This window comes from Mauremys reevesii, linkage group 24 (assembly GCF_016161935.1).
Source record: "Mauremys reevesii isolate NIE-2019 linkage group 24, ASM1616193v1, whole genome shotgun sequence".
NCBI classification, from domain to species: Eukaryota; Metazoa; Chordata; order Testudines; family Geoemydidae; genus Mauremys; species Mauremys reevesii.
This window is the reverse complement of record NC_052646.1, coordinates 156,534-169,804: the sequence shown is the minus strand read 5'-3', so window position 1 is coordinate 169,804 and position 13,271 is coordinate 156,534. Positions and strand designations below refer to the sequence as shown.

General features: G+C 40.7%; 1 protein-coding gene across 3 annotated transcripts in view; it reads left to right on the top strand.

Annotated features, from left to right (window-relative positions):
* SYT11 (synaptotagmin 11) overlaps positions 1–11,773 on the top strand; it is a 31,317-nt gene extending 19,544 nt beyond the window's left edge. For 2 of the 3 annotated variants that reach the window (XM_039512988.1, XM_039512990.1), the window contains 2 exons: positions 4,669–4,792; positions 8,688–11,773. In XM_039512988.1, coding sequence (XP_039368922.1) covers positions 4,669–4,792; positions 8,688–8,998 — 435 coding nt within the window. In that variant the 3' untranslated portion in view covers positions 8,999–11,773. The remainder of the gene's footprint in view (positions 1–4,668; positions 4,793–8,687) is intronic. The other variant, XM_039512989.1, reaches the window with a different exon arrangement.
* The last annotated feature ends 1,498 nt before the right edge of the window (positions 11,774–13,271 follow it).

Genomic DNA, 13,271 nt, shown 5'->3' with positions numbered 1-13,271 from the left:
CCCCAGAAGTACTTGTCTCCTCTTATATTTAGTACGCGATAATCATTTCATTTAAACCCCAGTGTTTCAAACAGCTAGGTGTCACTGCTGCAAAAGTGATTCACAGCATGTCACTAGAACCAAAACAGTAAAGTGTGGACCACATCAGCCAGGAGGGAATTTTTAAGTCTATAAATGCTGGTTGACTCTTGTAATTTGCTGCTGTGTATATATGTCTCTTTTCTAATTACGGGTTAATGCTTTATTTTCCGTTTTTGCTTAGTACCTGTCATGCAAAATTAGAAATAAAGCATACTTGGGTAAGGAAATTTTAATACACATTGATTTGCTTTCTTGTACATTTCTAAATTGAAAGTAGTTTAGTATTGATTTATTGTTATACATTTTATCTTTAACTCACTGGGGCCTGAATGCACAAAAGGAGTTTAGGCATTGTGATGCTTAGTGTCACCATGCCTAACTTTTTGGCACCTAGAAAGTCACTGTAATTCACATACTGGGACAAGTACTCCAAATCTACTAAAGGTCAAGATTTTAAAATGATAGTAGAGAAAAGTACTATAGTGCTCCAGAAGTGAATGTGTAACATGGGACTCTGTATTTAAAATTTAATTATTCCATGACTATTAAATATTCCTACCTGATTTTTATATTCTGCATATCCTTCACATTAATATTTTTTATTACAATAGCATCTGAAGCCTTCAGCTAAGATCAGGGCCCCATTGTGTTAGGCCCTGTGAAAACACATAGTAAGAAACAGTCCCCGCCCCAAGGAATTAATCTAAATAGACAAGATAAAGGGATTATCGTCATCCCCATTGTACAGATGAGGGAGAGAGGCACATAAAGATAGGTTACAGTGGCCACAGTCATAACAAAAGCCTGTGGCTGAGCTGGGAATTAAACTCAGGGTCTAACATAGAATTACTAAGCAACAATTATATTGCAGAATGTATATTTATAATTTTCTTCCCAGAAGTGTTTACATTGTTTTGTATGGCAAAAACAATTAAAATTGTACAAATAAAAAAATGTTGATCTATGGCAAATGCCATTATTATAATCTGACACTATTATTAAGCAGCTTTCTAACTGGTATTTGGGAAGTGGGAATTACATCTGGTAATATAAAAATCTCATTCTGTTGGAGTTCAGAAATTCCTCCAACTGCTTTTGAGGTACACATTAGCTCTGAGCTGAAATATGGTAAAAGCAAGCTATCAGAATTATAGGATGTTGTAGGTTTGCTAGCGTATACAGGGTCAGAACGTGTGATAAATGGAAATTTCAAATGAAGTAGATATCATTATTTCTGCATATAATTGTTCGTGTTTCTGTTTGTTAATTGTTAATGCTGATTTTAGTGAACAAATGTGATTAAAAGAGTGGCATAATCCCCAAGAGAGACTGACTTTTCATATGAATCAAATAGTTGACACATTAGTCAGGGCTTTGGTACTAGATACAGTGCATTGTATCATAAACTGTATGCACTACTGTACAAAACAAACATGTTCCGGCCGGTTATAATCCCTGCTTTGAGTACTGCCTCTGGAATAAAACTATGCAGTGTTGTTGTATCTATCTGTGTTGGTCCCAGAATATTACAGAGGCAAGGTGTATCTTTTATTGGACCAACTTCCGTTGGTGAGAGAGACAAACTTTTGAGCATACACAGTTCTTCATCAGCTCTGGGAAACACTATAAAGCACTAATCCCACCCCCTCCCCCTGCCGCCAGCTGCCTTCTCCTCCCTCCCTCCATGACTTGAGAACATAAGAAAGGCCGTACCGGGTCAGACCAAAGGTCCATCTAGCCCAGTATCTGTCTACCGACAGTGGCCAATGCCAGGTGCCCTGGAGGGAGTGAATCTAACAGGCAATGATCAAGTGATCTCTCTCCTGCCATCCATCTCCATCCTCTGAGGAACAGAGGCTAGGGACACCATTCTTACCCATCCTGGCTAATAGCCATTTATGAGAGGTGTTAACAGGCCATTTCACCTTGAATGGTCCCTTGAAATATGTGTTAGCTATTTATGCAAAACCATCTGTTCTACCTTGTATTTAACTGAGACACACATAGGCTGTGGCTACACTTAGCACGTAGCGGCAGCGCTTTGAAGCATTAAGTGTAGTCAAAGCGCCAGCACTGGGAGAGAGCTCTCCCAGCGCTGTCCGTACTCCACCTCCCTGTGGAGCGCCAGCACTGGGAGAGAGCTCTCCCAGCGCTGTCCGTACTCCACCTCCCTGTGGGGAATAACGGACAGTGCGGCTCCCAGCGCTGGGGCTTTGACCACACTGGCGCTTTGCAGCGCTGGAGAGGGTTTGTTTTCACACCCTGCTGCAGCGCTGCAAATTTGTAAGTGTAGCCAAGCCCTGAGTATGTTTCCCAGACCTGAAGAAGAGCTCTGTGTTAGAGTATGTCTACACCAGGGGTCAGCAACCTATGGCATGTGTGCCAAAAGTGGCATGTGAGCCGATATTTGATGGCACGCTGGGCCGACTGAGCCATTCGGCACGTGGGGCGGACTGAGCCATTTGGCCTGCTGCCGCTTTGGGGTTCCCGCTGCTGGCCCCCTTGCCAGCCGGGGTCCTGCCGCCGGTCCCACTCAGCACCCGCTGCTGGCCTGGGGGAAGGAACCCCAGACTGGCAGCGGACTGTGACCCCAGCTGGCAGGAGCTGGCGGTGGAAACTCCAGAGTGGTGGCGGACTGAGCCGCTCAGCCCAATGCCTCTCTGGGGTTCCCACTGTTGGCCCCTTACTAGCCGGGGTCCTGCCGCCAGTCCCACTCAGCGCCAGCTGCTGGCCTGGGTGAAGGAACCCCAGGCTGGCAGTGGGCTGAGACCCCGGCTGGCAGGATCCGGTGGCTGAAACCCCAGAGCGGGGGCAGGCGGAGACACTCAGCCCACCTCCGAACCCCCCGAGCTGGGCGGGCTGACCTGCTCAGCCTGCTGCCGCTCTGGGGTTCCGGCTGCTGGCCCCTTGCCAGCCGGGGTCCCTGCTGCAGCCCCACTCACCTTGCTTCCAGTTGGAGTTCCAGCACATGCCCCCTATCAGACAAGGTCCAGGCTTCCAGCCCTGCTCAGCCCTACAAGCTGTCAACTCCACTCACCTCAGCTGCCGATCTGGGGTTCCAGCCACTGACCTCCTGCCAGCCGGTTATCAACTGATCACTCAGAAGCCTGTGTGCAGCTTAAAGTATCCAAATACGTGCCACCAGACACTGAAAAACTCAGCAAGGAAAAGCAAGGGCAAGGATCACACTAAACTAATAAGATCTACATTTTAATTTAATTTTAAATAAAGCTTTGAAACATTTTGAAAACCTTGTTTACTTTACATATAACCAAGCTACTGTTATATGATTATAGACTTATAGAGAGACCTTCTAAAAAACGTTAATGTATTACCGGCATGCGAAGCCTTAAATTAGAGTGTATACATGAAGACTAGGCACACCACTGCTGAAAGGTTGCTGACCCCTGGTCTACACTTACTATTTAAAGCGCAAAAAGTCCCTTTTTTGTGCTAAAACTGCCAGAGCGTCTACACTTGTTAATGACTTTTTTCAGTCAAACTCAAAAGTTTGACCGCAAAAAGAAAACCACCTTCACGAGAGGCATACAGCTCTTACTGTTGTTCTTTTTGCACTGTTGTGAAAGTGAAGACACGTTCTAGCAGTGTAAACACCCTTTGGCCTCCGGAGGATATCTCACAGTTCCAAAAGTGACCACTCTGGCCAGCATCTCCACTACTCTGACACTTGGATGTCCGCCCCTCCCCCTGTAAGCCATGGGACATTTGAAGCTCCCTTTCCCTTTGTCTGTAGATGTGGCGGGGAAAGCAGCCAAATAGCAGGAGGTTAAAAAAAAAATGCCATGAAGAAACCAGGAAGTAATGGGGCTCCTGAGACATGAAGCAGGGCAGCCCAGGGCACTGAGCAGGGACCCAGAATGCCTTCTGTTCACTTCGTCCTTCCCACAAGACCTATGGAGAGAGCTGCACTGTGGCTGCTCTGGTGATGGAAGTGCTGGTAGTGTAAACATTTTCTGACACCTGAGGAATTGAGTGAGTACACAAACCAGCACTTTACTTCCACCGGTTCCCTATCACCAGTGAAACTTACAGTGCAAAAACTCTGCAAGTGTAAACATACCCTAAGCTCAAAAGCTTGTCTCTCACTAACAGAAGCTGGTCCACCTTGTGTGTCTGGTATAAAATTAACACATATAACAGTAGTTTCATCTCTTGGGATTGCTGTATCTGTGAAATTCCTGCCGGCAGTGTTCCTGCGCCTCTCTTTCTACAGTACCTCCTGGTAGGAAAGGCTGGCACTGATGTAACTGATATAAATACTCAGTTCACATCCCCCAATTCTAGCTGAACATTGGTACTTTCAAAAGCTTTCCCAACAGGAGCCACATAATTACAAATATCGACCCCAATCTGGTCATTGTTTTCTTTTTTACAAGCCAACTTCTGAGGCAGTGATTCTCATTTTTTCCATTGAGACACACCCCCTGGGGATCTCCCTCCCATCTAGCTGAGGCCAGGCCAGGCATTCCCATTTAGCAATATGGGAAGGGTAATGTGGTCGTGACCTCCTGGCACCTGTTCATTACCTCCCAGGTCTTCTCAGTTGTATCTGCTTCTTTTCCACAGAAATGCATTAGCAGAGGAGAGCTGCAAGTCTCACTGTCTTACCAGCCTGTTGCACAGAGAATGACTGTTGTGGTGCTGAAAGCTAGACATTTGCCGAAAATGGATATCACTGGCCTCTCAGGTAGAAGCTATTTTCTCCAGCCTATTAATAGTTTACTGCCCTCCACCTGATGCATAGTTTGTTTTTCCCTGTAAACACAAAGGGAATGCTGTGAAATGGAGTGTTAATTTACACTATATTTACTGATCATTTGTTTTTTGGTTAACTTGTCAACTAGATCTCAAGTGTTTGTTCTTCCATTTAATGCCTTGAAGTCAGTGCAATGGTAAAAATTTACCACACATAGGCACAATAGAGAACAACTTTTAACATGGCATGCTGTGAGTGTGTCAATGCAAAGAAGGGCTGCTCTACCTTCATGCTAGTGTGTGTCACACTTTTGCTTGCAGTATGAACAAAAAACAAACTGCTTGCTGGGGATGAAAATACAAGAGAAAGGATTGGGGTGGGGGGCTAGATGGAGGTGCAGAAAAAGCAGAAGCGTTTAATAAATATTTCTGTTTGGTATTTGGAAAGAAACAGGGTGATGTTTTCATATTGCATGAGGATTAACTTTTTTTTTTCCAGTCCAAGGAGGATTGGAGAGAGCATCTACTCGGGATAAACATTTTTAAGTTGGCAGGCCTAGATAATTTGCACCCAGGGACCTAGAACAGTTGAGTGAGGATCCTGGTGGTAATTTTTAATAAATCTTGAAATACTGAAGAATCCAGAAGACAATGAGAGTGCTAAAATCATGCCTGTACTAAAAGAGGGCAAGTGGGATGACCCTAGGTAATTAGAGGCCAGTTAGTCTGATATCAATCCCAGGAAAAATTATGGAAAAACTAATAAAGGATTCAATAAATAAAGAATTAAAGTATGGGAATATAATTATTGCCAGTCAACATGGTTTTATGGAAAATAGGTCTTTCCAAACAAACATTCCATTCTTTGATTAGATGAGTTTAGTAGAGAAAGGTTTAATTGTAGATATAATACATTTAGGCTTTTGTCTATAATACATTTTAGACGGTTCTCGGGGTGCCTAGAGCTGTGAATTACTTTGTTTCCCCATGCCTCCAGCATGAGGGAATGATGCTTGTTCTTAACCGGGTGTCAGTCTCCTAACACTGCCAGCCTGTTAGCTACGCAAGCACTCTTCTCAGGGCTATGACAGCCCTTACTTTGCCTTGGAGTTTAACACTATGTCCACCTCAATCCCCAAGTCCCTTTGAAGCATTCCCCTGTGATATCTAGCCCCTGACACTAGCTACTCACAGAACTACCAGGTCCGCTATTCTCAAAGGAACAGACCATACCAGCTTGTAAAATTCCACTTAGGATCAGCACTTTGCTTAACATCACAGCACTTAGCTAGCTATAGGTATAGTGAAAACAAGAGTAAGTTTACTATCAAAGATTCAAGTGATAGTGAGTAAGAATATTGGAAACAAATGGTTGCATATAAAATAAGATCATAATATTTTCTAGAGACTAAGCTTAACTACCAGGTTAACCTCCCGTTTAAAGAAGTTTATCTCACCTAGAATCCTCCGCAGCATTTTAAACCAACGTTGGCTGAGATCCCATTTTTATGAATGTAAACATGCTGTCTGTTTACTTCCTAGATCAAGGATGAAGGGATGTCTTCTTTGCTTCCTAGCTATACCCCCAACATTCATTGTCTTAGCTCATAGCCAAAATAACCACACATGGCTTGTTTTTCCTGGGTGCTGCTTCCCTTTTGATTTCACATCTCTTTATATGTTAATAGGCATCCATTGTGTTAGCTTACAATGCGTAATTTACATCCTGACAGAAATACATTTCTTACCTCCTGTTTGGAGGAAAACATGTTTTTCACCTTTGCTGGTGACTAATATCTTGAGATACAAACATTAAAAACATATTTTTCAGTATATATCCATGATGCTTTACATAGTATCTGTATACTCAGTGTTTTTGTAGTAGTGTGGGCCCCAGGATATGAGCCACACAAGGTAGGTGAGTTAATCTTTTATTGGCCTAACTTCTTAACTTTAAAAGATTACCGCACCCACATTGTCGCTATAGTGCCTGTACATACGTTTCAGAACAATATTAATACCAGAATGACACTGGGTTTCATTTGAGATCTCACATTACATTCTTTGGTGAACTAGAATGTAAACACCAACCTCATGAAATTTCTATAACCGCTTCAGAGTTGGCTTTAAGAGGTCCATGGGTCATAGAAAGTACTTGACTTACTACTGCATGACATTCTGATTTAAAAAATAGCACTATACACATCAAAGCACGTTAAAGGGCTTAGCAACTGGCCTACAACTCTCAAAAAGTAGTTGTTACCGAGGAGTCAGCAAAATGGGGTATTCCTAGTGGAGTTCTGCAGCCATCTGTTCTAAGCTCAACACTAATGATTATTTTAAGTATTTAGATAAAAATTACTGTTGATAAAAGTCTGTAGATACCAAAGACCTATGTTAATGACACAATAGTTAGAACAATCTGGACTGCTTGATAAGCTGGACTAAGTCAAACTCAATGTGTTTTAAAACAGCCAAATGCAATGTCACATAGGGGAAGAAATGCAGGCCATACATACAGAATGGGGCAATTGAATCCTGAAAGCCAGTGACTGAAAAATAGTTAAGGGCATAGTGGACAAACAACTGAACCTGAGCTCCCAGAGTGATGCTGTGGCAAAAAGGGCTAATGTGATCCTTTTATTTACAAACAGTGGAGTAATGAGTAGGATTAGGGAGGTGATTTTACCTTTGTATGCAGCATTGGAGAGACACCCCCGCGCACGCATGTGCACACACACACACACACACACACACACACAAATATTGCAACTAGTTTTGGTGTCCACATTTTAAAAATGTTGAAAAATTGGAGAGGGTACAGAGAAGAGCTACAAGAATGATTTGAGGGATGGAAAAATTGTCTTACCATGAGAGACTTGAAAAGCTCAATCTGTTTAGCTTATCAAAAGAAGCTCAAGCTGTTACTTGATTACAGTATATAGGTATCTTCACAGGGAGAAAACACCAGTTAGTAAAGGGTTCCTTCAACTAGTAGAGAAAGGCATAACAAGAATTACTATTTGAAAGTTAAAGCCAGCTAAATTTTCAAATTAGAAATAAGGTACAAATGTATAATGAAGATAAATTAACCATTACAAAAAACAACCAAGAGAAATGCAGATTTTCCATCTCCTGAGGTCTTCAAAATCAAGACTGGATGCCTTTCTGGAAGATATGCTTTAGTCAGACATGAATTATTGGGCTTAATACAGGGGTAACTAGGTGAAATTCTATAGCCTTATTATTGAAGAGATCAGGCTATATGATTTAATGGTCCTTCCTGGCTTTAAAAAAAAATCTATGAAACTAAAGATTCAAATCTTCCTTATCCTTCTAAATAAGGCATGAGAGAGCTTCTATTCCAGTTCTCCAGTCTGCCATGGAGTCTGCCAGTGACAAGGACAATAAGCATTTTTCCCTCTCTAAATAATAAAAGAATTTTTGATTGTGGGGAGATTGGGAAGTAGGAAGTTAGAACAAAACCCTTTTTGCTTCTTTACCCAGTATAAAGAAGGCCTGGAAGGGCACAAACTTCCCTTTCTTTTTTAAATGTTTTTCCTCCCTGAATAGATCTCTTAACAAAGTTTTTCATTTGGGGAATTCTTCATCACTTTGGTTCTTCACCTTTAAGGGAACCAAGGATTTAAACAAACTTTCTCAGATATTTATGGGGGGATGAACTTCTATTTCTGTTCAGATTCTCTGATTTCCATGGTCATGGTTTGCCTTTTAATGGAAGTGGTTTAGGGTTGGAGGGCAGCCAATGTGTAGGGAGCTATGGGGTGCTGCGATGTCTAACCTTTAATTCATTCTTGATCTCTTAGATATACTATTCCAGAGTATTATTAGGCTGTGTTATTGGTCTGCTTTTTTCTTTTCTCTGGCAGACCCCTACGTTAAGGTGAACGTTTATTATGGCAGAAAACGCATAGCAAAAAAGAAGACCCATGTGAAGAAGTGCACTTTGAATCCCATCTTCAATGAATCCTTCATTTATGATATCCCTGTGGATCTCCTTCCTGACATCAGCATTGAATTTCTAGTCATCGACTTCGACCGCACCACAAAAAATGAGGTGGTAGGTCGGCTGATTTTGGGAGCACACAGCATCACCACTGGAGGCGTGGAACACTGGCGAGAGGTGTGCGAGAATCCCCGAAAGCAGATTGCCAAATGGCACAGCCTGAGCGAATACTAGCAGAGGCTGCAGCAGTGACTGCTGGCTCATAGAACAGACTTAAACCTTGTTTTAGTCATAGAACTAAACTTTTGTAAGATGCAGCTGATTGGTTCTCAAGTGATGTGATTTTGCAGGGCACTAAAATTCTAAAAAAGCATTAAATTTAAAAATACCACAAATATATGTAAGTGTAATCACGCTATTGCATGCCTAATACAAACTAAAATTAGTGTAACTTACCAATATCAAGTTGCAGATTTTAATATTATCTGTTACTATGGAAGTTGTGTTTGTGCCGAACTGTCTTTGCTGGTATTCACCACAACTGCCCTCTCTTTATTAGGCTTCTCCCAAAGTTTCTGAATTCTGCTGTTTAACCTCTAGTTTCTTATTAGTTCATCTGCCCATAGATTCTTGCTGTTCTGTCCTTTGATTTGGAAGCAATAACTGCATTTCCATATATGAAGGTTTAGAATTCAGCAATAGTTCAAAGAGGTACAAGTAAGAATGGCTCTCTCCTTTTAAGAAAAATGCATTCTAACCTGGTATTTCCCTTTGTGATGTATTGGCTATAGCGCTATAAAGTCATGCTTGAAGGTATAAACATCTAAAATTGAAATACTAGCAACCTGATCACTTTGCTTTTGCCATACGGGACTTAGTTCAGGATAAATATTTGGTGCATCCCAAATTCCCACAGAGCACAAACTCTATTTTATTCAACTCTATGTATGTATGTATAAAGGGTCCATACAGAACATTATAAACTAAATGTGTATGATTCACTTTAGCGCAACTGAGGCTAATTCTCTAAAAGGATTTTGAATTCTACCTGAGCATTATCGTCTTCTAGATTGGCAGTGAAATATCTGAAATTAGACAGGAAACTTTATGCTAGAGAAAGGCTTTTAACAAATATAATCAAATAATTAATGATACAGCCTCCTCCACATTTGAGTTGAGATTATATTAGATATACTTTTTTACCATTTGTTTCTATAATAGCCAGTATTCAAAGCATTAGACTTAATTTATAGTGAGAAAAATAAAAAACTGTCTTCTCAAAACATAAATTAAACTCTCAAAGTACAAAGCATTCTGAACTATCCTTACATTTTTGGCTTCCAATAATTAGAATTTGCTTACTGTCATCTTTGGAATTTAAAAACATTACTAGATAACTGTGACTTGTAGCACTTTGTAGGACATTTGCCTGAATAGTCAACAACTTCTTTGTACAGAAGGACATGGACCCAAGTTCTGTAAAAGAAAACAAAGGGTGGAAGCAGTTGCACTAGATCTCACTGTAAAAACACTTGGCTAAACTTTTGTACAAGATGATATCTTGACAAAGTAATCTGATTTGGCTTCCTATAACGAGTCAATTTTTATTTTAAACATTATTGGCAAGCGGATCATAAACAATTATAACAAGAGACCTACTAAACAGCTCCTCTGCCAGGATTTGAATTTGTTATTTTTAAACACTACACATTAAAAACAAAGAAGAATTGAGTGGGCAGAAAGGCACACAGAAGACTGCAAGTTTTCAGTATTCATTTTGTTGCTTCCATGCAGCCACTGTTCTGTGCCCTGTGGAATGTAAATAATGTATCATAAGTACATTTTTAAAAGTTCATTTATCTGTTTACAGTACTTGAGACCACTGAATTTTAGAGCCCTGTTGGAAAAACATGATACTCACAATGTTCTTACTATTGAAAGCAGAATAACTGAGCATGTCTTAGCCTCCAGTTTCCTCTCCAGCCATAACACAGAGCAACTGCTGTTGGGTTGACAAACAACCTAAGTTTTACCACCCATTAATGTCTCAGCAGCAATTTCTGACAAGCTGTCTTAGTGGAAAGATTCAACTTTCCACTGACAGCTTTTGTTGCTTGTAGGAACTCTCTTCAAGAGAATGTTTCAGTTTAGCTGTGGCTGTTAATGGGTCTGGGACTAATAGTGACATTGAGACTGAAGTCCTCTCAATATTTTTAAGTCTTGCAGTGAAGTAAATACAGTGTGAGCTTCCCCATATGACTTACCAGGATATCTCAATCTTGAAAATGATTCCTGCTTGAGGTTACAGTAGATTTTGATCTTTGTCTTAATTCCTTGGTAGCTCTTACTCTATTAGTGGTGCTCAGCCATGAACAGAACAGATTTTCCTCTGGAAGCTGGTGTAGATCTATTTAAATCCTGGTTTTTGCACTGAGCAATCTGATTGTTAAAGGTTAGGATCTGTCACTATTCCTTCCATATTCTTCCCCCACTATAAATATGATTACTTGTGTACATTCCATTCAAAACTAAAAAGTTCTCTTTTTGTCTTCAATGTGAAAAGTATACTTAAGCCTAGATCATCTCCTTATTCCGATTCCTTAGTTGAAAAAGGAAAGATTAACATCTTGTCAAGGAAAAGTGCTCAGGGTAACTAAACTTAGGCTTATTGGGCAGATGTGAATAGCTCCATTACTCCTCAGGAATAATGGGAAACTGAAGATGTGCAGATAATTTTTCTTTGGTGTAAAACTGACAGTTACTGACAGCTGCCTCACCGTGGCATCTCCCAGATGTGTTTTTTCATTACCTTGTGTCTTCTGTTGTAAAATTAACTTGGACAGTTACAACTTTGTGGTAAAAAAAAGTTAAAAAGCAAAAAAAACCTAACTTGAAATGTGTGAAACTGCATAATACTGTATGCTAATCTACAATATGTAATGCTATCTTGTATGTTGAATTTGTTAACGCACATTGAGTGTGCAAATAAAGATTGATTCACTTTAAATAGCTACTGACTGTGGACCATTTGTAGAAATCAGAAGAATACAAATGTATTTAAAAACATAACTATACCAACTACTTTTAAGAATTAATTTCTAAAATTTGTGGTCCTGCCATAACCTGTTATGTTTCATAGAAAGCAGCAGCTCATGTACAAGAAACACATCAAAGTAATAGCTAAGCAACACCAAATGCAGAAACCAAATTAATGAAATCTACTTGTCCCTTCACTGCATATAACTATATCACCATCACCACCACTATGACGGCCCATTGTTTGGACAAGATCAGCTTATGGATGAAGAAAAGCTGTTTGGAGTGGAACCCAAGCAAGACAGAGATGATGCCAGTAAGCAGAGAAAAAACACTCGTCAGAGTTTGCAGTCCTGATGCAGGCTCCTTTTGTGACGGTGCACAGCTGCTATTAATCAGTTCAGTCTGTCTTTTAGGAGTGTTCCTGGAATGCTAGCCCTGACACTAAGCTCTCAGATACCTGCATCTAAGGGCTGGTCACTCTGAACTAGGAGGTCAGTGTGTACCAGAGAATTTTTTAGTGCATGGTAGCAATGTCCACACAAACAGTTTGAGCATGTCATGCTAGTTCATTTTAGATTTATGCCCGTTTGCCACACACTAACTATTCGATAAGCCCTAAGACTAACACTTTCTACCATTTCTGGTTGGCTAGGAGATGTTGGTCAAGCCTGAAGGACAATGATCTGGCCACAGTTATACAATCCTTCATCAGCTCCCCTCTGGACTACAGTAATACAATATATCTGGGCATGAAGCCATCAACCCTTTGGAAATGCCAAATACAACACAACACTTGAATGCGTCTCCCCAGCAACATAGGCTACTGTGAGCACATTAAATCTGTCCTCTCCTTGTTTCACGGGCTTCCCACAGAATATCAATTTAAGTTCAAGGTCTCAATCCTCATCTTCAAGGCACTCAATGGCCTCAGTCCAGAACATATAAAAGATTGCCTAAAGCTCCAGGATGAGCACCATGGTCAACAATTCAGCTCCTCAAGCACAATGGAATTTTCTACCATATGGGGAAAGCTTGTCTATGTAGGAGACAGCTTTCCCAAGGGACTGCCACAGGAACTAAGGACCATCACAAATCTCACTACCATCCACTTCAAGTGCAAAGTGCACTTTTTTTTATCATGACTTCGCAAATATAAACACATAGCAGCATGTATATTTAAAAAAAACAAACAACCCTTACCAGAAGAAAACACTACATTGTCATCCTCCCACCCCGCCCCCCGTGGGGGATTTTTTTTGTAATGTATGACGCACATGTGATAAATGTTACTCACGTCACTTAAAGCACTACTGGAAGATGCTCAGATACCACAGACTCATAAAACTGCAGGTGAAATTTTTAAGTTAATTGGCAACAAACATCTCACTTTATATATTAGTAAAAGGTCCTCTTGTTTATTTAAGTTATTTTTGGAGCGGTTTTTATTAAACTGGTAATAATATGGTGG